At 39.9% G+C, this 27,243-nt stretch overlaps 1 protein-coding gene across 1 annotated transcript in view; it reads left to right on the plus strand.

Moving 5' to 3' along the window:
• Window positions 1-19,890, plus strand: part of Ptn (pleiotrophin) — a 77,687-nt gene extending 57,797 nt beyond the window's left edge. The window contains exons 2-5 of the mRNA XM_051174675.1: window positions 1,120-1,236; window positions 2,512-2,685; window positions 5,257-5,418; window positions 19,112-19,890. Of these exons, the coding sequence (XP_051030632.1) occupies window positions 1,122-1,236; window positions 2,512-2,685; window positions 5,257-5,418; window positions 19,112-19,167 (507 nt within the window). The 5' untranslated portion in view covers window positions 1,120-1,121 and the 3' untranslated portion in view covers window positions 19,168-19,890. The remainder of the gene's footprint in view (window positions 1-1,119; window positions 1,237-2,511; window positions 2,686-5,256; window positions 5,419-19,111) is intronic.
• Window positions 19,891-27,243: the final 7,353 nt, after the last annotated feature.

Consider the following 27,243-nt stretch of genomic DNA (forward strand, 5'->3'; position numbering starts at 1 on the left):
AGAATTCTAACATCGTGGAAATTGATATAAGCTTAGTAACCATGATATCATTTTTTAAAGATATTTGTGAATTAGAAAAACAAGATTCATAACAGAGTGAGCACCAGCACACACATGTGCATATTCATACATACATATTATAACCATACACACACATGAGTGCACACACACAGTAGTCTTATTACTTACTAAAGAAATTATAAAATCATTAAAAATTAATCTATTGCTAGTTTGAAAAAAAAGGAAGACAGAACACACTAATAATAACCGAAGATGATTTGTACATGATCATGTGATCTATACAACCCCATTAATACAGCAGATGGAGGGAAATGGCTGTCAACATTTCCACAGTCAATGGGTTACTTGGGGGTGTTTAGGCAAGGTGAACATCTGGACAGAGGGTTATCACAAGTACCCATAAGTATAACAGGGATCTCTTAGTATTATCTAGGGATTTTGATTTATGTGAGATGAGGAGTATTTCAATTTCTGAGCCAGTACAATCATTGTTCCCCAGATCTGAGGATTTAGTGGTTCTTGAGTAAATCCATTTATGACTTGTTAGTGTATAGCACACCAGTACTATTTCTGTGTTTCATTCTGTTGAGTACTGAGAAGACACTGGTTTTAAAATGAACATGGGTAGATAAGAATCAGTGATATTGCTCACTGGCAAATGTACCTAAACATAAAGCACACAGCACACACATGCCTCGGCCATGCCGAAGTGCCCTGTGACTGTGACGCCATGAATGTTTCCAGGAACTTCCAGGCATCCTGAAGACGACTGTAGTTGTTATTAGCAAGTGATGTGAGCAGCAAAAGTGATTGTAGGAATCTGCTCAAAATCACACTAGGAGGTTCTCTTGCTTTCCCAACCCCGGAGTCACACATACCAAATGGCTGTGAAATCTGATATGAAGAATGGTTGAATACTGTCAATGGCCGTGTGACTTAATGCTTTTGCAGCTGTTGGGGAGAAAGGATCAAATTCTATTTACAATTGTCCTTTAACCCAGTGTTCCAGAGGCTTCTCATAGGATGCTTCATCAGAGAGTTGAATCTTAGTCCTGACTTAGGTTGAAATCATCTTCTTCTCTTTCTCTTCATTTCCAGAAATGTCGTCTCAACAGTACCAGCAGCAACGCCGAAAATTTGCAGCTGCCTTCTTGGCATTTATTTTCATCTTAGCAGCTGTGGACACTGCTGAGGCTGGGAAGAAAGAGAAGCCGGGTAAGCTGTAGAGTCGTGGAGAGATGTTTCCTTGCATGGTACCTGCTTCTAGTTCTCCCATGATTTCTAACTTCCTTTCAATTATTTAGGGAAACCCTAAATTGCCCCATTTTATTCCTGAATGAATATGCCCTTGCTGTGGTGTTGGAGGTCTCTTTTAGTCTATGACCTATACCACATTTCTATTATGCCTTTTTATCTATAGAACAAAACCACAGCATCAATTTTCAATGGAATTGTTAGTCTGACCACTATCACTTTTAATAGATATTTCCTCCTCATTTTTAAGCTTTTTATAAACAACTTAGAATTTTTTATTTTTATAAAAATATTTTCTTCTTAACCGGGTGTTGGTGGGACATGCCTTTAATCCCAGCACTGAGGAGGCAGAGGCAGGTGTATCTCTGTGAGTTCAAGTCCAGCCTGGTCTACAGAGCAAGTTTCAGGACAGGTTCCAAAGGGATACAGAGAAACCTTGTCTCAAAAAACAAACACAAAAACCAACCAACTAACCAAACAAACAAACAAAACTCCCAAAAAATATTTCCTTTTTTAATGTAAAATTTTATATACTCTTGAAAGTTTCATCAAAGATATACAAATCTTCAAATTCCATCTGGCACAAGTGTGTTAGTTAGCTGTTTGTTGCTGCATTCAGACACCTGAGGAATGAACTTAAGAGTTTTATTTCACTTAGGAGTTCAGAGGTGTGGGTCCATCACTGCAGGCATGCATGGCAGAGGCACAACACCTTCATTCAGAAACATTTGTTTCTAAAAGGAATGTAGTGAGATAGTCCTTCTGTGGCACTGACCACGCCCATTGGGGGGTGGAGCCATGGGCGGAAGTGACCTGTGGAAGGAGGTCGGAGGGGGCCAGGAAAGGCACTCTCTTTCTGGCGTGACTCGGACAGGAGAGGATCGGGTTGAATTTCCTGGTGTTCATCTGTCTAGGTTGTAAGTTATTTCTCCCTGAATAAACATCTATTCGGCCTATTTGTTTATCCTGATCCTTATTTACCGCAATAAAGGAACACACACATGATTTAGTAGTATGGGTTCTGTCTCCTGCCCCCACATTTTCTTTCTCTCCCCTCTTAACCGTGCATTGACTTTGTCATTGAGAAGACATCTGTCATTTTCCCAGTGTCTTCCTGGGCAATACAGATAGTGAATTAGAGTCATAGACTCACAATTGAGGTTCTGAGGAGTGAACGTAGTCATACCCAAGAGTTGAGGACTTGGATGGTGATTGCTTTTGTTTCCTTGCTTGCAGAAAAGAAGGTGAAAAAATCTGACTGTGGAGAGTGGCAGTGGAGTGTGTGTGTGCCCACCAGCGGGGACTGTGGACTGGGCACCCGGGAGGGCACCCGCAGCGGTGCTGAGTGCAAGCAAACCATGAAGACCCAGAGATGTAAGATCCCTTGCAACTGGAAGAAGCAGTTTGGAGGTCAGTCTCAGCCTGCGTTGCTATGGCTTTAATCTACTATTCTGAAATTCTTGGGGACAATTCTATTAAATGTATTTTCAAGGCCAACTCATGCTTATATTAAATTAAATAAATGTATTTTCTTAGACACAAGGTGACCAGACAGCTTTCCTCTTAGACTCAGCCCTAGCAATATTAGGGGTTGTAATGTGTTGTAAAATGTCTTGTACATTTTAGGGTAATTAGCAACATCCTTGTCATCTACCATTACAAATTTAACCATATTACAACCTACTCTACCAGCCAGGAAAACTGGGCAAATGTCATTTGGTAGCCCAAACTGTTGTAGTTAAGAATCTTTGCTTATATAGGCATAAAATATTCACTGGTGCTCTCCCAATAACGTTCCTGTCCCATCTTCTCCTCCATTTCACTTTCTACCTTCCCCTTCTGTATTTATCCTCCCTTTTCATGTTCCTTGCTATTATTCTTTCTTTTTATCCCTTCCCATCCTCCACATATGTTCATAGATTGACTCACTGACTCCAAGAGACATGGTCACAGCCATGTTTCGCAGACTTTTAGCTCTCTCATCAGTTTCATGCCCTTTTGATATTATCTGCTGGAGACAAGTTCTCTCAACATTTCCTATTTTAACCCATTAGTCATCATTTCCATCTTTAACCACATACACTCATCAACATGCGTATGTGTGTTTTGTATTATGTAGTGTGCTTGTGCATTTGCGTGCTTGTGAGTATATATATGTTCAGGTCACATGTGTGTGGGTATGTGTGGATACCAGATGATGGTTGGTGATGGTTGTCCTCCTCTGTTGCTCTCCTGTTCCCTCTATGAGACTGGGCCTCTTGTTGAATCTGGAACTCAGTGATCCCACTAGTCACGGTAGCCGACTTGCCACAGGGATCCTGTCTCTGACTCCAGAAGACTGGGATTATAGCTGGGCTACACATCTGCCCAACTTTTTGTGTGTCTTGGAATGAAGACTCTGAATCTCATGTGTGTGTGAGTGAGGCAAGCCCTTTATTTACTGAGTCATCTCCAGTGAAAAGAAATCCCAAACGCCTTTTTCTTGTACATCACACACTTTATGTTTTTCCTCATCATCGTAGGATGTAACTACCAGTGTCCTACTTGTGTTATACAGAAACACACCATGGCCAAAACGAGTAAATATGGAGAATGACTATGCACACATGTAGCCTTGACTTCCTCTGCAACTTTAGAGTACATGTTTTATAAATGGCATTGATTGCCATAATTCCAACAGAGGTTATATAAATTAGACATTAAGTAGTATGGGGCATGGTTAAGACTCAATGATAAAAAGCTTGTGGGATATATATTAAAGGACTCATGTTGTGAACATCTATAAATCTACATCTCAAAAGTCAATATAGAATCAAAACAAATAATCAAACAAACAACCCTAACTATCCAGGAAGATAGTTAATAAATATCAACAGACATATTTTCAGAGGAGACTATATAGATAGAATAAACACCTGGAAAGATATTCAATTTCTCTGTCTTATTAAGGGAAGAGAGATTGAAATTCTGGTGACATGTTACTATGTACCCATCAGAATGCCTGGAATAGAAACATTATGAAGTGAAGATGCAGAGATACTAGGTCATGTATTTACTGTCAGTGGAAATAGAAAATGGCACAGCCATATTTAAAAAAAAAAAGAATATTATTTTTCAGAGTGGTTGCTTGTTTTATATTTGTATGAAATTAAACACGAGTTGACTTTACCATGCAACTCAGCAGTTTTTTTTTTCCAGAGAAAATAAAATGTTTTCACAAAATCCCTTACGTGGATATATAGAATTTGCATTTGCATGTGTATTTTAGCCAAAATATAGAAGCATCTTTTAGTTGATAATGGATAAATAAACTGGTATATCCATATCATGGAAGGTTAGTCAGTTGTATAAAAGCATACACTATTGATTTATACAACTTGAGTTGATTGTCAGAAATCTATGCTAAGTAAAGAAATAGCCAGTCCTGGAGCCACAGAGATGGCTCCGTTGTCAGGAACACCTGTTTTTCTTGCAGTGGATCTGGGTTAGGTTTCCTCTACTACCATAGGGTCCTCACAACCATCAGTTATTCCAGTTCAAGAGGATCACACACCATTTCCTAAATCCTGTGGGCACCAGAGCAGCCAGTCACACAGGTTTACATGGTTTAAAATCTCATTTATAGAATGAAATGAGTTGGAGAAGAGACTTGTGGTTGTATGGAAATTATGAGGTAAGAAGGCTGTGACTATGTGTAAGGTGACAATGAGACCCTTGCATTGGGATTATATGTACATCAATGGTGCTGATTACATACACTCACATGGATAGGATTATACATGTTCATGCATTCACGCAGATCGAACCATACATGTTCATGCATATATATAGACAGAACTATATGAGTTCATGCATGTACACAAATAGAACCATATTTCTTATAACTGCATAGTTATTGTACAATGACTTAAATACAAAAAGGTATTATCACCACAATAAGCTGTCATAAGGATTGTTCTTTCAATTTATTATGCTTTTTAGCTGAGTGCAAATACCAGTTCCAGGCTTGGGGAGAATGTGACCTGAATACTGCCTTGAAGACCAGGACTGGAAGTCTAAAGCGAGCTCTCCACAATGCCGACTGCCAGAAGACAGTCACCATCTCTAAGCCCTGTGGCAAACTCACCAAGCCCAAGCCTCAAGGTAAGAAACTCCCATGCTGCCAGCTTTAATAGACTAGGAGACTCAGGTGAAATACAAATATTCTAGGAGAAAAGTGGTTGAAGACTGCCCATTTGTGAGCACTACAGGACACCCTCCATAGGCAGTCTCTGAGTTCAAGTTGAAGTTCGCTGCATACATGAACACCTCGGGGGTTAGGAAGTAAACTAGATGCTTCAGCAAAGCATGCCAATTAAGATGGCTGTTACACAGATAACATTTGTCTCAAATTTCAAATTGAGACAAGATAAATAAACTAACAGAACTCATAATGCAGAAAACTTTAAATCAAGCCTCTCTTAGATGATCTGCAGTATGATTTTTGCAGAATCATGAAAGATATGGTATCTGTCCCTTACCTCTTCTGCATGGGGCGGTGAGCTCTCTATATTTTGTAGTTATTTCAAGCCTTTTCATTCTTGAGGTGTTTCAACTTTCCACACCCATTCATTACAGAATTTTAAAAGTATGCAGAGTGCTTGTTCCCAGAATGCCAGGCTCCACATTCATGCTGGAGATGGTAAATCAGGACCATTTAGCCATGGTTTCATGGTTTCATGCTGTGGGAATGCCAGCTGGAGGAAGCCAAGGAGGTGGTAAATCCTTTCATGTCATAGGTTGATGGGTTGAATTCTGTCCGCTTCAAATCTGTATACCCCCAACCCATATTTCAGAATATGACTATGCTTAGAAATACAGCCTTTCAAGAGATAACTAAGTTCAAATGAGGTCACAGGAATGGGACCAGATTTGGCATGGTCTATGTCCTTCTTCTAAGAGGTGATTAGCAAACAGACACACACAGAGGGGGTGCTGTGTGAGGAACAGGGTATGAGGGAGAAGTGCCAGCCACAGAGAGAAGTCCCACAAGAAATCAGGTCAGGCCAACACTTTGATCTTAGACTTGCCATCCCCAGAATGGTGAGAGAATGCGTGCCTATTATCTAAGCTGCCCGTGTCACAGTGCTTCATGTGGCTCCCACTGACAATTCGTGCTGTAAGCCTCAATGAAATCCAAATTAAAATACCCCCTTGACCTCTCCCTATACTTGTCTCTCAATCTGGATTCTGCTGGATTCATTGTAAGGAGAAATTCAGATAAATGTTGGCGATCAGCCAACATAAGAAAAAAAGAAATCCGGTTCTTTATATATGCCAAGTGTTTCATCTTCTGATGCAGTTGGCAACGGAAAGGGCTACCTCCAAGTTCAAGACAGTTGGGTACTGTGGGGCCTCAGATGCTCTGAGACTTTGGCTGCCTACCAGGAGAGTTTCTACCCACTTCCTTTGTGTTACTTATGTAGACATGACCAGCTAAAAAACAGGAGCCACTTTCAGAAGTGGAGTGTGGAGATTCGGTCTTCAGATTGACTTATTTCTCAGCAGTAATTGAACCAAAGGATGCAGCAGCCGTAGCAAATTGAAAGGGAGAGAACTCAAGGAGTCCCCTATGCTTCAGCACAGAGATTCTATGCCTGAGCTGTATGCAAGGGTGTTCCACAGGAACCTAGAAGATTCCTACTGCCCTAATTTTATCAGGCCCACCAGGTCAACCCTGGTAGTTCTAGCAGGATGAATAATCCTTAGAAGATTTTGATGCACTGCCCAAACTAAAAGTACTCCTGTTGCTGTGTGAAACATTGACCAGAGAAGATGTGTGTACATACAGTATCCCTGTGCCAGTGGAAGAGGGGAGATGAAGCTTGATAAAAGGAGAGGAAAATTGAGATAGGAGTCCAGGATGATGGTGAGGTTGGCGAATACAAAAACCGTCACAAGTCCATAAGTGATAAAGATCCTTAAAGGTATTCGATAAACACAATACAAGAAGCCCTCCTTTTAGTTGGATTGTAGGATATTTCAGCTATTTTCCTTTTGCTACTTGGTATAGTTTAATGACTAGATGTGTTTCTCACATTCACTTTTCAATATAGTGGTCAAAATACTTCAAGCAGATAGACATTCTTGATGTTTAATCATATTAAATAATTCAGGTACATAATTTGTTTAAATGCATTAACCTAAGTGAGTCTCATGCTTCAGAATACCTTTTAGGCATTTAATAGATCATAGGTTGTTCAAATATAATCTTCCCCTTGCTCATGATAGGCCTTTTGTTAAAAGTAACCAATCTTGCCCATCTAAAACAGTAAAAGATTTTATAAATGCCATTTTGGCACTACACATTCTTCTGCAAAAAGAATAAATGTTATTGTAGAGGATGAGCTGGGGAGATGTGTCAGACTGGAGATTTCATTTCTTTTTTTAATGGGATGCACAAGTACATTCCTGTGATGTGTCTTTCTGTTTAAATAAAAGGCAATCAGTGACACTTGGGAGGTGTGTATATTTCTGCACTGATTCTCAAATAACTGTGCAATTTCCTTCTGTGTGTCTTCAGCCTTGAGATAGCCCATTTTCTTCAGATTGGTGGAAAAGCAGGAGATGCTAAGTCAGAACCTCCATGGCCATTATCATGACGGTTTCCCCTCCCACACATTGTTCTGTGTACTGTGTAGATACGTTGTCATAAGGTTTCATGCACCATTATTAGAAAGGAGACAGATAAACACGGGATGATGCACTTGCCCAGTGTTCTATCTCTTAGGAATGATGGAGTCAAGATCTGGCCATCTCTGTATTCACACTCCCTTTTCTACCTGCTCATACATTACTGAAATCACATTAATAAAAACTAAGCTCTGACATTTTATTTTCCTTTGATCTGAGAGGAAGTGAGCTTTGTACAGCCCCGTGACAGCTGGCTGCATGGGAGACACACGGTTTCTGTCCGTCTACATACAGTGTTTCTAAGAGTTCGGGAAGAACAGTCTCAGAGAGGCCCAGTGACATGCCAGAGGCTCTGCAGTTTGTAAGCCACCCAGGCCATCAGGCCATCTTCCGACGGACGTGGGGATGCCTTGCCTTTCCAGTTGCACAGTACCACTCCCCATCTTGCCCACCCATGGACCTCTCATGATGTGAGGCATTCTGTCTTTCTGTCTAGACAGGCGCATTAAATGGAAGAGCTTCTGGGAAGTTGCCCATTATCTGATCTAGACGTTGTGTAACAAATGAATACAGCAAAACTTGATGACTCAGTTGCAGCCATCCTGCCTGCCTGGTGTCTAACCAGAGTGCTCAGCATTGTTCTTGTTTGCATTTGGATGCATTTTATTTTCTATTTTCATTTTATATGAGACCTACCTGAAAGGGACTCTTTCATAACTTTCAGACTTTCCAAAATAAACAGCATATGATATCACGCTCCTGAGAAAAACCAATAATCATTAAAACACATTTAATTATTTCAAGTACTTTGAAGTACTTAGAGGTTATAGTTCAATTCTCCATTCTCCCAGTAATTAACTTTGTCATCAAACACATGGCCTGGCTCATTTTTATCTTGTTTTTGTTTGTCTAGCAATCTCCTCCCTCCCTCCCTCTCTCTCTCCCTCCCTCCCTCCCTTTCTCCCTCCCTCCCTTCCTTCCTTCTTGCCTTCCTCCTTTCTTACTGTTTAATTCAGAAATAACTCTTAGGTTAAAATGAAGATTGTGTAATTAAATTTCAGAATGGAACATGGTTGTTGGTAGAACTTCAAATACTCACTACTATGTTGGAAGGAAAACCAGAAAATATCTTTGAGACTTGACTGTTGCTAATAAGGTAAAAGATTAGGACAGCTATTAGAAAATAAAGGGATCTCTAATGTCTATTTTCCGTTCTAAACAATTGGAAAACTGCTAAGTAACCCACCCAGGCAGCATTAAAATTCATTCCACGACATTCTGGCAACATGGCCTCTTAAAATGTAGAATAGTTACTTGCTGCTGCTTTGCCAATATTATGCAAATCCCACCCTTTAGGCTTAGTCCACAATCTCAATGACACAAGGAATGCTCTTATATCTCATTACCTAAAGATTCCACATTTGCATGTGGGAACCCCTACTAACCCAAAGAGAACTTCTTCATTGTATATCCAGAAGAAAGAGGGATAACAATGGGATATATCTGGCACATTTAGTGGGTGTAGTTTTCCTAGGGTTCCATCCAGGCAGTGTGGCTCTCAGGACTGACAGATACAATCAGAACTTAATTACTGCCAGCATAGAAGTAACGACTGAGAGAATAAATGTATTGGAGACTACAGCTTTTATTTGTTTAGGAAACAAAAGAGTTTTAATCAAGTTTAGTTTAATTAGGAAAACCCTGTATTGACCAGTGATTTTAGGTGCGTCAAGATCCACACCAGTTGGCTAAGCACAAGGGAGTTTATTCAAAGGTATTATATAGTTCAAAGACTCCCCAGGAGCCCAGGGGATCTGGCTTGGATAGTGCAAGGTCAGTAAAATACAGCCAAAGGCAACAGATTCAGGGGAAATATCTAACTACACCACATGGGATTGTTTTAGCAAACATCCTGCTGAAATTACCCCCTGATACTCAGTGAATAGAATGCAATGACTCCGAGCCTGAAAAGTCCTTCATAGCTCACTCACCAAATCAGGCCCTTCTACCTTCCCCACCCTGTATGTGTATGTAAATATCTAATACCTCCAGTTTGGTCCCTGTTGTGAGTTGTCCGTGTGTCATGCACACCTCCATATCTCATTTAAACATAACTGCTTACAAATCTTGCTGCAAGGGAGTCTGGGAAGTATATTTGGCTTTTCAGATACTACCCATTAGCACAGGACCGCCTGCTGCAAGAGTCTTGAATGAGTATTTAGTGGACTGATCTTTCAGAGTAGGCAGGAGTGATGCAATGTGTTAGAAACTATATCTTTAGCTGGCAGCCTTCTCTTCTTGGAGTGGAGGAGGTATTGCTGCCATTCCATGGAGACAGCATTGCCTAGAGAGGCTTTGTTCAAGACAGTGGACGTATTTACAATAGCGTTAGGTCTCTTCTTCTTGAAACAAATCATTTTCCTCTCATTGAGCTAATTGAGCTGTATTAACAGCAAAGAAAATTAGAGCTCCCCTATATAAATGGCTCTGTAGAAAAAGCCACAGCAAAGAACTCATGGGATTTCCTGAATCTTGTGTCTCAAGGGTCCCCTTAAATGATTGGGTCACTGCTAAATTAGCAAATGACTGGAACAAGCAAGGGTCATGGAGGGATCCCTCTGTGGGGGGACCATGGTCCTATCACTGGCCTCATCTTTGTGAGCTCTACAGCTCAGCCCGTGAAACAGGCATCATTCTTATAGGGATGCTAGGTCTGGGGCTGGGGCTTGTGTGGGAACTTTAATGAGCTATGGATTCTCCGTGGGTTGCAGATGACATTACTTAACCATTCTGGATTATTCTATGACTTTGAATTATGTCTTACATGGCAGTTGCTTTTAAAATTAGAAGCACTGGTGGTATCTTGAAGTCCATGTAGGGCTTGCTTAGTTGGTGGGTGGTCATTGGCTTTCCAATTTGTCTGCCACCTGGGGCTCATCCAAAAATTTTCCTGGGATGGTCCATAGTGGGAGTCCAAAGTTAGATGCCTGTCCTGCAGGTGAATGAGGAAATGAATGAAAGTTGGTCTGCCAGCTCCCTTACAATCCACAATCTGCTGCCAGGTGCTTGTTGAATTTTCCCACTCATGATAATACCCATCCTTTCCCCCCACCCCACCTCCAGCTATTTCTAAAAGTTTTCCATCTCGTTGCTTTGTCTGGGACAGCTGCCTGGCATTCTCATAGGTTTGATGATTCATCTTTACAGATCAAAAGAAAGGCCACTGTCTAAGAGCCAGGCTCCTCCGTGTGCAGTGCACAGCTTTTGGCAGCTGACTATTGAATGGGAAAATGGGTCAGTAAAGTGATATTCCCAGCAGTCTTCATTCTCTCCCTACTAAATAGGATTCTTTTGTTTGATCTTTTGAAGATAAAATAAGTTCTTCAACATGCTACCCCCATTTCGGGGGCCTCTGTCACCCAGCAGGAGGAGACATAGTTGTACTGGGCACACAGACTTTCCTAGGCTCTGGGACTTAGAACTGTGTGAAGACAAAATATAGCGTAGAGTTTCTTCAGCATGGCTCTGGACCTGCCTCCACCACTGAGGCTGAAGAGGAGGGTGCTGAGGGCCTTTGTCCTTCAATTTGGACAGCAGAAGAGGCAACATGGGGCACATTGTAGGGCCTCCTTGCTTCTTGGTCAGAGAGAAACCTGCTTTCTGAGTTTGGGCTCAGATTTTCATTTTGTTGTGATTCTGCTTGTGGAAATGTTTGACAGCACCTATGTTTTTATTTCCTACTTATAATATTGTACCCAAAGCAAGATTTGATTCTGTTCTTTTCCTGTCAAAGCGATGTGTTTTATCTTCCAAACTGCTGACAAAAAATACAACATAGCATTGTGGTTAAGATAAAATGAAGATACATTGTTCATATTTATAAAATTCCCCCCAAATAAATGAACAATGTCATTAATAAAGAAAAATGAAAATGAGGACCATAGGCAATGTGCTTGATAAATGTGCAATAATTTTGAGACAATTTTCCTGTTTTCTACATCCTGTTTATATAGAAATTTTCAATGTTTTTTTTTATTTGTTTTCCTTTTTCTTTTCTCTCTTTTAACAAGGTCTCACAATGTAGGTCAGGCTGGCCTAGAAGTCACTGTTTAGCTCAGGTTGGCCCTGAATTCACAACCCTCCTGCTTCACCTTCATTAGTAGTAATGTTGCATGGCAATGCACCACCATGGCCGATGGTGAGGTGGGTCTTCACACCCCCAATGTAAAACCACCTATGTCCATTGCAGTATTAACTAGCCATGAGTTCCTTGTGCAGTTCACAGCTTAGTGTAGTATGTACCCACTGCCACTGAATAGGCACCAAACTCTGAAGTAAGCGCTGCAACTCTGGTTTCACAGATGAGAAGCTGAAACTTTAGAGATGCTCAGCATTCAGGGCAGGAGTCCATCCTAACAAGCAGAGTTGTGGACTTAGACACGTGACTGAAGTCTGCATCTGTATCTCTGTATCACTGCCTTTCGCGGTGTAGGTTCAATATACATGCCATGACTCCTGTGTAAAAAAAAATATATATATAAAGGTAATGAATTCCAGACTCATCCTGAATTTTTACCATCCTTCATGAGAATCCTCCCGCCTGGACTTTGCTTGACTTTTGTTCCTTGTGCCTTGCTCTACACCATTGTCCATGTGCTCTACAACAGTCAAGCCAAATATCGGAGCTTCAGGAGACAGATGAATGGGACATGGCTGTAGTGAATGGGGGAAAGAGTGGATGATATATCCAGCTAAACTGTGTGCCTGGCTCACAGGGGTATGATGTTCATACACTGGCTTCCTGGATCTACTGAGGCAGGGCTGCTAAAAGCTCATCAGGAAGAAGAAGAATCTCTTTGGTATTTAGTATTTGGTATTTACCCTTAGTCAAGAACTTTTGGTTCTACTTGCCAAGGCAGACATAAGAACGAGGAACTAACTATAAATATTTGTAGGATTTATCTCCCTCTGTGTCTGCTTTCATCTCTGTGGGTGGGTGAATTCCATACTTTGGAGGTTCATTAGCTGTGCACACAGAACACAGTGCTGTAATAATTACTACTAAGGATGCCAGAATAATCGAACAATGTTCACACTAATTACTTTTAGGGCTGAGAATCCTAGGTTCTCCCTCCCTGGAAGCTTTTGTATTTCTGCCTTCTAATTTCTGAGTCAGAAATTATTGATTGTATTGTCTGTAGTTTATTATCATTTCTTGAGCATCATAAAAGTAATTTATTTGTTGGATATTCGTTATATGACAAGCCTTATGCAATTTTTGGCATGGCTTTTCCCCCTTAAACGTCACAGCAACTCATAGGAATTTTACCACATTTTACAGTCTAGTAATTACAGTTTGTGTAGGCTCACCCTGCCAGTAAATGGTCAAGCATGTGTATGTGTGTGTGTGTGTGTGTGTGTGTGTGTGTGTGTGTGTATTTATAAAAAAAATTTTGTTTTTGTTTTGTGATCATTTAAAACAGACGGTCATATAAATATATTTGGAGCCACTTATGATTGAGTCCTATTAAACAATTCCTGGTTTAGTTTTCTCTTTGTATAGTAATTGCACTGAAACCAGATGACAACTTTTAGGACTGAATTTATCCAACTGGGGCCCTACAAGAAGCGTTCAGTGTTTTAAAGTGAGGAATAGTAAATCAAGCCACCCTGCCATACCAGTGGCCTCCCAGACAGAAGCAGTCATTTTGATTCTGCTTTGAGCTTTGTGGAGGCTCTGGTGTGTCTCTCTGTCTGAGGCACAGTGGTCCTGGTAACAAGCGCGGTCAGGAGGGACTCATCCATACTGCCAGCAGGTCCTGCTCAGCTCCACACTGATGCAAAGCTGGCGGGAGCCCACAGGGAAATCAGAGCAGACTGCCTGATGCTCAGGACACAGAGGCAGTGAAAGGAAAGAAAATAAACAAAAGCTTTTTCTAGAAGAGTAAACAATACTCATAGGAAAACTCATCAGGGATCCAAAGGCCTAGAGCAGATAAACGTGTTCCTGGGCTCCTGCTTAGGCACACAAGGTAAGTCTGAAGATATTTTTTCACAGACGAAAGTGTTCATAGTATTCACTCTCAGGAGACTTTCAAAACCTATTTTTAGTCTAGGAAAAATAGGAACTCCTGATTTTCTGACTTTCATTAAGACACATAGGAATAATGAATCCAGCTGCCATGAGAGCTACTGTCAAGAGAATGTGAAAGATTCAGAGAGACTGATGAAGGCCTAGTCTTGACTGTGGTACAGATGCAAGCTGGAGTCTCATCTGCTTGGAACCAGGAGTACCAGCCTGGAGATGCATGAATACAGCTAGTGTTGTGCATGTTTGTGTGATCATTATCGAACACAAAATCTGATGTCAATTTTGTAGTGTTAATATTTATAACTAAGTAATGGATTAGACTGTGGCATTTTTGTACAAACTCGACATCATGCTTTGCTCACTTTACCTCTCATTACTCTACAGAGTCACATTTCCCACCTCTTTCTGGTCACCTCCCTCCCTCAAAGAGTCTCCCATTTGCTTTTGTGTCATGCATCATACACCTACACCTACACGTATGTATTTAGATTCTGCATATGACAGAATACAAGCACTGATTCTTACTCTCCCTCCTTTACTAGCTTTATATTTTAACGTGTGTAGAATTGCACATGCATGTGTATCTGTGTGCATCTGTTAGATGGGGGTTGAAGTCAGTTGTCTTCTTCATTAGCTTCTCCACCTTGCCCGTTGAGACAAAAATCTCTCACAGAACCAGGATCACCAGTCTGGCTAGGCTGGCTGGTCAATGACCCTCTACGTTTTGGCTTTCTCCCCCTCATGACTGTGCTGGGGTTACAGACACATACTGATTGCCCTGTGGGCTCCCGCCAGCTTTGCATCAGTGTGGAGTTGAGCAGGACCTGCTGGCAATATGGATGAGTCCCTCCTGACCATGCTTGTTACCAGGACCACTGTGCCTCAGACAGAGAGACACACCAGAGCCTCCACAAAGCTCAAAGCAGAATCGAAATGCATTCATGAATCACAAAGCTCCTTATCAGTTTTGAGGCACAGTGTGAGGAACATACATTTCTTGTGAATGAGGTAGCTAACTCTTACGTGCCAGTGACTTGCTTTGAATAGGTCGGCCAAGCATGAAAAGGGTCTTGATGATAGCCAGGCTTCAGGATGCATTTACACTATGATTTTCTGCATGGCAGTGATAGGCTTCTGTTCCTTTGGTGGGTTCCTGTAATTTACTGAACCATGTCCACAAACAAACTCATAGTAGATTCCTGAGCTCTGAATGTGTAGCATGCACTTGAGTCTTTTATTTTACCAACTAGAAGGAGAGAATGACTTATTTCTGCTGTTGTCATTGATTTCTCCCATTGCTTTGCTGAACCAAAGCAATTTAGCTCAAGCCGACAAGAAACAAGGGATGGTTTTTTACATCATTTCCCTTGTTAATATTCTGTACATACAACAGCCACATGAGATTCAAGAACCACGTAGTATGGCTCATATTAATCCATCTTCATTCTTCCCATGGTCTGTCTTAGTCAGTGTTCTATTGCTGTGAAGAGACACCAAGACCAGGGCAGATTATATAAAGAAAAGCATTTAATTGGGCCTGGCTTACAGTTTCAGAGGGTTAGTCCATTATCATGGAGTGAAGCATGGCTGCATGCAGACAGACATGATGTTGGAGGAGCTGAGAGTTCTACATCTGGATTCACAGGCTGCAGGAAGAAAGAGACCCTGGGCCTGACTTAAGCATTTGAAACCCCAAAAGCACACCCCCAGTGACATACTTCCTCCAGTAAGGCTACACCCCCTAATCCCTGTCTATAGTATGACTCCCTAATGACCAAGCATTCAAACATAGGAGCCTGTGGAGGCCATTTCTATTCAAACCACCACATGGTCTTTCTTATTTCCTGTCATTTTTGCTATGAAACAGATAAATCTTCCCCCAAATACTCAACTTTTACTTGGCGTAAAAGCATTGGTCCTTAACATTTTTAATGGCTGTCACTCTCTTGGGGTCACCTTTTGACACCATTTCTGTCATTCCCTAATACAGAGAATGGTTTAGAAGTTACCCTGCCAAATGCATAGCACTTGTTCCTGAAGGACTGTGGCGAAAGGGGGAGGAGATGACTCCTGTCCTTTGATTATTCACCTTTGTGAAGTAAAGGGACTGTGATAGGATTCCATAGAGACTGCTAATAAGAATTTAGATTAGAACTTACAAGGAGTGAAGTTGCAAATACAGATCTGGAGCTTTAAGATGCCCTACTTCTTCTATCTAGGGAATCATCACCTAATAAGCTATACTCAAAAATTTTAATTGATTTGTGAGCAAAATCAACAAACATTGATGACAGAAATCCAAATGAACAACTATAAATGAAGAACTGTTAAAAATGGACTATTTCCTATCAGGGAATACTACTTGGACATGCTTGAAGGTTTATACAAGAATCACAGAAAGTACATTCAAGAGATTTTTAAAGATTTCTTTATTTTTATTCTATGTCTACATGTATGTCTGTGAGCCAAGTATGTGCCTGGTGCCCACAGAGGTCAGAAGAGGACATCAAATTCCCTGAAACTGGAGTTTTGTATGGGTACTGGGAACATAACTCAGGTTCACCACAAGAGCAGCAAATACTATAAACACGGAGCCATCTCTCTAGGACTCAAAAATTTTCACTGCACTCCTAATAAAAACATAGATATGGCCTTTAAAATGCTTTTAAAAATTTAAAGAGACACATAGAACAATCTTGAAAACATTTCTTTTAAAAAATTTTTGTAATACCAGTTCTTTGAAGATACAGATTTATTCCTTCCACCATTATATATGAGACTCTCAAGCTGCGTCTGATACATGGGGGAGATGACATGTGCATATCTATTTCTCACCAAATGAATGAATGTTTGTGAGGCAGTTGTAGTGAAGTGGGATCTCAGAGGCCATCATCTCACATGATATTCCCAGTATCCCTCCATGATGATTCAGGTTTTATTCTTGCCAATAAACACAGGTGACTGATTTCCCCAAAACAGGGCTGATGTATGTCAGGCAGAGACATGAAGCAGGGCTATAAGGTGGCACTTGCTTTTTAATATGTTCTTAACAAAAGTCTTGACGTTTCTGCATGAAGAAAGTGGCCTAGGATGTGTTGTTACATGGCTCATAATAATTCCTCCCCAGTCTTCCTATTTCCTTTGTCTTTCATATTGGTAGCTGTAGTTTGACTTTCTTTTTGGACCACTATTGCACAAACAATGACAAGGAGACGTATTATTAATTATGAAAGCTTGGTGTCTAGCTAGGTTTGTTTTTAACTAGCTCTTAAGACTTATTTAACCCATTTAAAAAAAAAATCTTCGTTCTGCCATGTGGCTTGTTACCACATCTCTGAAATGCACATACTGCTATTCACTGCATCTCCCTGGTGAATTATGCTTGCCAAAATCCCTCTTCCTTTTCCTCTCCCTCCTGGGGAATACTGCCTATTCTCTCCTGCCTAACTATTGGCCATTCAGCTCTTTGTTATGCCAATCATAGCAATACATCTTCACATAGTGGACAAAGATACCATAACAGGTAGTTTTATACTTTGCAGTAATTCCCTAGGTTCTTGGAGACAAAACCATAATAATGATGCAGCTTATAATCATGATTCATTGCAATAGCAGGTGTTTGAAATCTTAACTGGTTTGTTAGAAGGTCTCAGGACTTTAGAAACACTTTCTAACATATTGCAAATACAATGGTATCTCTAATTTAACAGTGCAAACTTTTACACAGCTCCAAACACCTTGTTTCTGTATCTGGATTGTGAGCACTATACTCTATCCTGAAAGGAAGACGGTTTGCAAACCCAGAGAGCTAAAACATTAATGTGTAGCTGTGATGCATGTATGTCTCTATACTGTCTACACAAACCTATATTACATTTAAAATGTCTGGAGCAGGGATGTCCCTTAGGTATTACTGAAGGGATAGAGTAGATATTCCTCCAGCAGGTAGCCTTTTCTCTCACATGTCTCACAGTTGCTCATTTCCTGGCAAACATGCCTGCATCATAGACTCAGTCCAGGATGGGGATCATAGGGTTTGAGTTAACGTTTGACATGTTATGCCACTTGGTTCTGTTTAGTGTGAACTACGGTGCCCTACTATTGCACATCAGTGTCTAGAACCTCCTGGCTCGTAATGCTTTGGTAGAGTGGCTACCACATGACTATAAGAAAGCACTTGTCTCTACCAAGTGAAGTTCTGCCCTAAGTCAAGTGGGGACCCTATACTCATACCAAACTTTGTCATATGATCACTTTGAAAGACTATTGAAATGAAACTGGCTTTATTCACAATTAATTCAGGCCTCTCCACTAAAGGCGAGGAAGCAATGTTAACCTTCCAAATGTGACCCACTGTATTCTCATATCAATAGAAAAGTATGGAGCTATTTGGCACAAATCCTAGGGTTTACAGGATCTAGTATAAGGCAAGTCAATACCTTCCCTTTGTTTCACTCAACTCTGTATTACCCTTTCGCTAAAGCTCCCTTGGACTTCATGCTATATGGCCCCATAGTTCTCCTATAAAGAGATGCCTGAACGTATTAGCAGTTGGCAAGGTCCAGACTAGAGGCACTTTGGGACTGTTCATTTCCAGTTGAAGGGACTGTGAGAAGTACTGGATGTACACAAGGCTACTGAGGCCTCCCATCAAGAAGAAGCCTGATTTACTCCAAAGAGAGGCCAGCCTGTTGTACATGATTTATAAGCAGGACCTCAAAGCAATATTTGACATTCCAATTAGAGGCAACCAGCATGGTAAGAAGTGTGTTTAGCTATACACATAGGCAGGCTTGGTTTATTTTTGCCTATGCTCATAGATATATAGTACCTATCTTATGGATACCCTCCAGCTCTTGTTTGTGTGTGTGCACACAGATGTGCACACGCGTGTGCGCGCACACGCGTGCGCGCACACACACACACACACACACAGAGAGAGAGAGAGAGAGAACCTAACAAAAGCAAAGAACTTGTGTGTTGATCTTGGCCAATTGCAACGAAACTGGCTTCCCTTTCATAGATTAGTACCTTGATGCTACTTTCTTTCTCTCTCTTTCTTTTAAATTGCAGCAGAATCAAAGAAGAAGAAAAAGGAAGGCAAGAAACAGGAGAAGATGCTGGATTAGAAGATGCCAACTTCTGTAGACCAGGAAAAGAACATCAGCACAGAGGATCAGTTAACAATTACATTTATACCCACTGTAGGCTTTTTATTCAACAGTTATCTGTAGCTTAAGTACATGATAGGAAAAACAGAAAAGAATTTTTTTTGTAGTAGCATTTTTTTTAATGTATACCTTAGAACCTCTAGGGGCTTATAATAAAGGACTGTAATACTGTTTAGGAAGTTTAGCTATAGTACATGATAGGTGGTAGGCAATCGAGGTAAGTTTTTTTGAAGTTATGTGATGTTTCACAGTTAAATCTTTTTTCTTTAATTTTTTTTTTTTACAGTTCCCCCCCTTGGGCAGCAATTTAAATGTTACAACCATGTAAACTACTTCTCTTGCTAGATAGATTTTCACCTAGACTTTTTTTCTTCCCAACTGAGAAAAATATATACTAAACAAAGCAGCAATAAAATATAATCATTCTATTGGAGAGAAATACATTGCTTTCTGCCAGTGGATGTTTTCTTTCAAAATCAGCAAATTGGGAGAAGGAGAAAGGCGAAACAGTGATGTACAATGTTGATTTTTTTTTTTTTTAAGAAAAGCATTAAAACATGAAACTTTCACTTTGGCAGAAATGTTTGTTTTCTTGATGAAATTATTTTTCCATCTGAGAAAAAAAAATCTAGGAAAATAAATCAAAGTGATGCTGAATAAAAGGTGCTTTGTGTGCAATAATTTCATATTGTAACTCTAGTTTTGTCAACATACTATGAAAGTCTATCATGCAAGCTAGTTCATGGATACAAGTGTTAATCAAGTGTTTTTCCTTCTTTTTCTTCTCTTTTGTGTTTTGGTAAGTTGTACAGCCTGAACACCCTAAATACCAAATATGACATGTGCCAAATCTCCAACAGTTTTGTGCACAGACCTGACCTCACACATGGAAATTCCACTCTTGGTACCAGGGAAGACTCAGAGTCAAAGCGCGGGCACACAGAAATATTGCATAAACTCAACCTGGGATTGTGTGTGCAAGGTGTATAACAAACCAAGTCAATGTTTAGCATCAGATCCCATTCCTGAGATACCTCATTGTGTGTAGACAAATTATAAAGTTTTTTAAAAAAATCAAACCCTGTATACCTCATTCCAAATATTTGAGGAAAAAGACTCTTGACTGGATCATTATTGAGTAATTCATTATTGAATTCCAACAAATCTCAATAAAGCTTCAAATTAGTCTACTGTTTAATGCAAGAGAAGAAGGTTCATCTATTGAATAAGTTTGGGCTAGTATGTTACAAAACATATTAAGACCACAGGGACAATAAGCAAACTGACAATTTATACTTAGTTTCCAGAAACCAAGGATTTGCACAAATGCAGAAGACTTTGAGAGCCCCCTCCTCTGCTGACATTAAACTGCAGTTGTGAATAAGCAAGCCCATGCTTCTCCCTTTCAGAGAAACAAAGTCTCGTGAAAGTTGCTGAGTATGGTACAGTCTTGACAGAGCCATCACTGGTCCTAAGATAATCATGTTTGATGAGCAAGTATCTATTTCCCAAGATATTTACAACCCAATTGTCAGAGATGGTAACTCTACACATCATGGGTGGCCACAAAGTAGCTAATTACATGTGCCCGTGACCTGCAGTCCAAGGTATCCACAGCTAAACTGTGTAGGCCATCTTGTCCAAGACTCACCCTGGGCTAGAAATGCTGAAAAGTCCATTCCAGCCCCAAGTCAATGCCAGGTGCTAGTGGGTAATTTAAAAAAGGATAAACTTACAGGCATCATATGTATCAGTGCTTAACAAAATCAGAGTACCTTGTAAAGTGCAACCAACAGAAGCATGGATAGCAAATGTGGTCCTTTTATGTTCTGACTTTAATAGGAAGAGGTACTCATGGGAATGGATGGAAAGGGGGATAGAAAGGCGGTGTCTCAAGTGGAGTTTCACAGCATATTACAAAAGGGTGGTATGATGAAAGTCTGTGGCAAATTTCGTAAGCAAAGCAATATGCTGTGAATCAATAATGGATTAAGGTGAACTAGAACAGAATCTCCCAAGGGAACGGCAGCAGCCCTTTGAATAACCGTGATGTGCTCCTTTAGTCACAGGACAAGGCAGGAATCCAAGCAGGCAGGCCTCTCTACCATGTCAAACAGGACTCTCTGGATAACTATATAACAGCTCTCAATTCACTATAAAAACAGGGTTGCAATCCCAATAATCCTCACCTGGCGTGACATTCAACTCTCCTTAAGTCCTGAGAACTTCAAACATCTTGTGAAGATGTCAAGTGCACAGAAACATTGAGTTGGTGTGGGAAACACTTCACCAAATCATAGGTGCTCACACATAGGGAAGTAACATATTGCCGTTCACTGCGTACAGCACCAAGAAAGTGCCCTCTCCTCGAGAGCCCCTGTTTTCATCAATGGTGTTGCAAAGTTCACTGTTACTGATATACGGGAAGGCAACTTCATTTCCTCAAAGCAGCCTGGCCTAAGCCCTGATAAAAATACAACTTCCTATGGAACAGAGAGGTTCCCTGCTCATTATGCTGTACAGATCCTCCAACTTTCCAGGTGATCCAGAAGGCTTGATACTGTTACCCCCAGGGGTGAAGAGAATCATTGTAAAAACATGGGATTACCCAGTCCCTGAATGGCTTTATGTATTGTTATATCTATTGAAGGAACATAACAGAAAATTTGTCTCTGAGTATTTTCCAAGGAAAGATTAGTAAAATAGGTAGATGGAGAGGTATGGTCTTCAGCTGTACCTTTAGAATTAAGTTCTTGGCATCTATTAGATTCTTTCTGTTTCTGTCTCTATCTATTTGTGTCTCTCTCTGTGGTTTTCCCACCATTCCTCCTCCTTTCTTCTCTCTTCATGCATAGGAGAAACAAATGCTCTTTGGTTTCAATATGACCCTGTGTGAAATGCCCTCTTGATACCCTGCTCCTCTGAGCATGCCAGTTGTTGTGTGATAAGCCTTTGGCTGAAACATACGGGATGTTTTCAGACTCAGGTTACTCTGAGTCTTCTATTGGGGGCTTACCTTGAATTTGCCACAATAATCTTTCTGGCATGTACATCTCCAAGTTTCACTGGATCTACCTAGTCACAACAAGTATGGAATCTGCTTATAGCAAGGCTTCAGCTTTCCATGGGGAAACTATTTGAAACTTCACTGAAGATACAGGTAAATGGGTGAGATCGGTATCTCCAAGTGCTGCACACGTTGACATTAAAACACAATGAGACTGCAACATATCAAGCTACCTTTCTGATGTCAGGGATATGAACATCTAATTTATTATTTACTATAAGGGGAATGTTGTCACAAACCCCAGGTCTTGAGGGCTCATGAAAGTTAACTGTGAAAAATGAACCTAAACTTGAACATAAGAACATATGAAAATTATTCATACATTGTCAGTTTCACTCACAAGAACTGTGTTACCAGAAGAAATGCAGACATTTTCATTTTCAGGGGCTCAGAATTATTGGGCAATTTTAAAATTGCCAGTATCACAAATTGAATATTATATCTAAGTGTGTAGTACTGGACATCATTCTAGAAGTAAGGAAAAACATCACGGCAATCAAGTAAAGGGGATAGATAGATATGCTATTATCTATTTATCTATCATCTATCTATCTACCTAACTATCATCTATCTATCTATCTATCATCTATCATGGTGCTCACCAAGTCAAGGAACTTCTACCTAATGATATTGAATTAGTATTACTCAAAAATACTCTTTGAAAAGAACACAGACAGTTTGTGTATGAGGAGGTCATATCAGTGAAACATTGAGAGTTCATATAGTAAGCAATAAATATTTACAAAAGAATTATCTAATTTGTCCTACTGAGGAAAACTCTAGCTCTCTTAACCTTGGGCACATGTGATGACTAAGGTCTATTGAGTGCTGTCAGGCTGCCCTTGTTTCTCACGAACTTCTTTAGATTTGTACATTTATCTTCCATGGTGTACCATATGCCAGGAGTGTGTTATGTCCAAATTTTGAACTTATATCAGCTTGATTTTACAAATGTTTTAGACAATTATGATGTGTATTTGTTGAGGGCACTGACAACATCATGAATTACACTGTGACACAGTCACAGTGTTGACAATCTCTGTGCCCCATGAAGAAGTGCTATTTTTAACAAGTAAAAAGCAACTTGCATTGTGTGGTCTCTTCTTTGGGTTAACAGGTGAGCTAACTCAGTGACCAGCTTGCCTGCCCTTGGCCTGAGAAATGGATGTTCTTCTTTTCCTGCCTAGGTGAAGAAGCTTGCTTTAGTCAAAGCCTTGGTTGCTTTTCCAGAATTCTAGATTTCAAGTATTCTAGATGAAGTGAGGAAAGCCTACAACTGAATTTCTTACTAGTTTGTATTAGAAGTTTACCAATCTTATAGCCAGGACCAAAAGGGAGATTATAAATACCTATTTTGAGGTATTAGAAGGAAAGAGGTCTGGATTCATGCCATTGTCCTAATCCTCTAATGTCTGAAATGTTTGAGTTCTTCCCTTTGCACTAAGATGTCTAACAAGTTAAATCAATTGCTTTGAGTAGCATTTGACCAGAGTTTCCAATCATTTAATAAAGAAACTTAACCTAATGTGGAAAGATGAATCCCTACTTTCTGATGAGTACATTCTAATCAAGAAATCTAACCATATTGCAAATGAGATTATTTTCTTTTAATAAGTGTACTTCCGAGGTCTTTTTGAACAAATTAATTCCTGAAAAATCTTTGGTGTGTTTCTGCTTCTATGCATGGATCATACATTTCTTCCCATAGGGTATCCTAACTTAAATTCATCAACAATTCATGCATTCATTTGTTCTGCATCTTTATTACATGTTCTGAACTGTTAAGATATTGGAAGTTTGGCAAAGAGCAAAAATGACATCTTGGTACTCAGGAAATCGATACTCCTATGGGAAAAAGACTGTGAAGAAATGATGCTGCGGTTTATTGCCGCACAACATAAAATTGGTGTGTTAGTTAAAGTGTGGTCATGTTGTGTCATATCAAGCCATGATTTTCCCTAGAGTTCCATGAGATCTTTGTCTCCATGGCAATATTTTGAGAAAATGAATGTCCATCATGGCTCACTCATGTGACTTCTTACAGAAATAGACATTTAAGTCAGATACTGGATGTATAGGTATTCTAAGTACTTCATATTTTGCACATATCACTTTTTTCCAGAAAGTTTATCCATCAAGTAACTAGTATTTTTACATGGCTTCACAAAAAGCACTCCAAAGTTCAAAACTGAAAAGCCTTCTTAGGGCTCAACCCAGGACCTGGTCACCTTTTATGCCAAATCTAATCATTAAATGAAAGATAGACTCACAAAGTAAGCCCATATTTTAAGAACAGAATTGCATAAGGTAGTTAATCTAGAATCATAGGCTATTGGGGGCAAATTCAGGGATAAAGTGGAAGTGTGTGTGTGTGTGTGTGTGTGTGTGTGTGTGTGTGTGTTTCAAGTACAATAGAGAAAGAGAAGACAGTCAAGAGCAATCTATAGTGTTGGAGCACAGTAGTAACATATGATGACCAAAGAAAGCCTCCTAGAGTTAAGGCTTGCTAGTCAAGTAAACAGCTTAGACAGGTGAGCAAATCTTACCGTGACCTTGGGAAATAATTGAACAAACACAGAGGGTGCTCAGTGCAAAATCCCTTAGATGGAAGCTTTCAGAAAATTCCAGGAGTAGTGAGGAATCAGTAGATAAGGCAATGTAAGGCTGTAAGATACACAAAAGAATGGAGGAGGCTAAAGACAAAAACCTAATGCAGAAAAATAGTCTTAGCAATTCTTTTTTGTTTCATTAATCTCTGATTATCTGGAGAAACATGACTCCTTAACAGAATATTCTCTATTAAACCTCAAAATATGTTTAATTATAAATGACTCCAATTATATTAAAATACTACTGTCATATCAAGAAAATGAAATTTTTGTTTAGAAATATGTTGCCTCGTTATTAACAAATTAAGTAGGACTTTAAAATGAGGAATATGAGCTACTGGAGTGGCAACGCCTCGATACGGCACTGGTGTAATGTGGTAAGAGACTGTAATTTCGATTAATGCCAAGTCCACACATATAGGGCATGCTGCTGTGGTTTCTCAGTCTTCCACACAAGGGAGAAAACAGCTGAGTTTAGTTCCAGTAGCATTGTGGGAAACGAAGTATGCTTTCCCCTAGCTGAGCCATAGGTTCCTGTGTCAATGAAGAAACAAGAGCCTTGTAATTTTTATTACAATAAAGAACAATCATTAGCATTTCATTAGGTTAATAGAATAATTGTAGGCTACAAGGACAATATATACTCTATAAAGAGCTGCACATGAATCAGAGTTATAGTGAGGTGTCTCTTTGCTTTTGTATGAATCTAATACTATAGATGTATGTTAAGAAACAGTGACTCAGTGAAGGTTTCTTGAGATAATTCATAATGCAGTTTTTAGGCTTTCTTCCCTGTATAGATAGAGCAATGTTGAAATATACACTGGGATTGAACCTGAATGGATTATTCTAGAGAATACAGCCAAGCCATTATTACGTATATACATAATTTAGAAAGGAATTTACCTTTTATACTACCCTTTTATGTAAGGGCTCAGAGAGTGTTAGATTTATTGATGACCTTCAGATTCTTCCCTCAAATTTAGGACACATCTCACAGCAAAACAAACAACAACAACAACAACAAAACAAAAGCAAGCAAACAACAACAACACCAAAAACACCACTTTATTTTATTAGACAAATGACCACAGGATACACTGGACCCAACATATGCAGCCCTGCCTGGAGCTGGCTAGTCCATCTGAAGATGGCAAAATGTTTTTAAAGAGCAGTGCTAAACTACAAGAGCTTGGGGAATATATCTGTGTAGTGTCAGCACTGTGTTCTAGAACATGCAAGGAACTAAATAATCAATAAAAAAATACAGGATTCCCAGGTAAATTTCAATTTCAAGTCATGAGTGAACATTTTTATAAGCACACCACAAAATGATTTATGGAACATTCCTATACAACAAATTACTTGTAGAGAAACTGAAATTTAAACTGTGTACACCTTGCATTCTGTGTGTCCGTCTTAGGGCATCTTATATGTATAGAAACAGAGGTCTTAATATGGTGTTGGCTTTGGTGGTGGTTGAAAGAATTTGCTGACAAGATTTTTTTTTGCTGGAGAAGACATAAATTTAACACTTAATAAGCAAGGGTATTTTGTTGTTGTTGTTGTTTGGGACACATGATTTAATTTTATGACAAGAGTCTGGGAACTAAGCTCCCTGTTGGAGGAGCTATTAGCAGACTAGAGAAAGCAAGGTTTCACAGAACAGGTAAAAAGCCTGGAGAGTTCAAATCAGAGGTTAAGGGAAAACAACATTAATCTTAAGGGTGTAATCAATCTGGGGACCAGAAACTCCTCAGAGGATCTTGCTGTCCTGTGAGCCCAGGGTCATGCTGTTGCCTAAGGACACGGGGTCATCAGGAAACCACTGCTTAAAGGAATACCAGCCTCGATAAGGAATTCAGTGGGCCTTGATGTTTAAAAGTTAACAGTCAGGAACTTCAATTACCTTAACACACATAAGGTTTGAGGGATGGCCGAATAGACTGGGCTATCAGAGAAGTTGGGAAATGGTTAATGGGCCTCTTTGATTGGTTATTCAGTGGACAAGACAGCCAGTAACCACAACACTGGATATTTACAACTAGGACAAAGAAAATTGGAAACAGAAGGGCCTGGTGTTTGTCCCTTAAAATAGTCATAATTCTCTGCTCAGGTTTTAATTCCGAGCTATTCTTTTATATTCATGATCAAGTCACGGAAAAGATGTTGAAGTCAATAGAAGGAAAGTCTTTGACAGAGTATGGCAATGAAATATGACAGTGGTCCCTTTAGGCCTTCCCCTAGTGGGTCTCTAAACATTTTCTGGTTACTATGTGCTAGAGAAAGGAGAATACTTACAGTGTGGAGACAATTCCAAACACCATCGAGGCTGTCTGCATTACTGGAGGTCTGTAG

The sequence above is a fragment of the Phodopus roborovskii genome, unplaced genomic scaffold, assembly GCF_943737965.1.
Source record: "Phodopus roborovskii unplaced genomic scaffold, PHOROB, whole genome shotgun sequence".
NCBI lineage: Eukaryota > Metazoa > Chordata > Mammalia > Rodentia > Cricetidae > Phodopus > Phodopus roborovskii.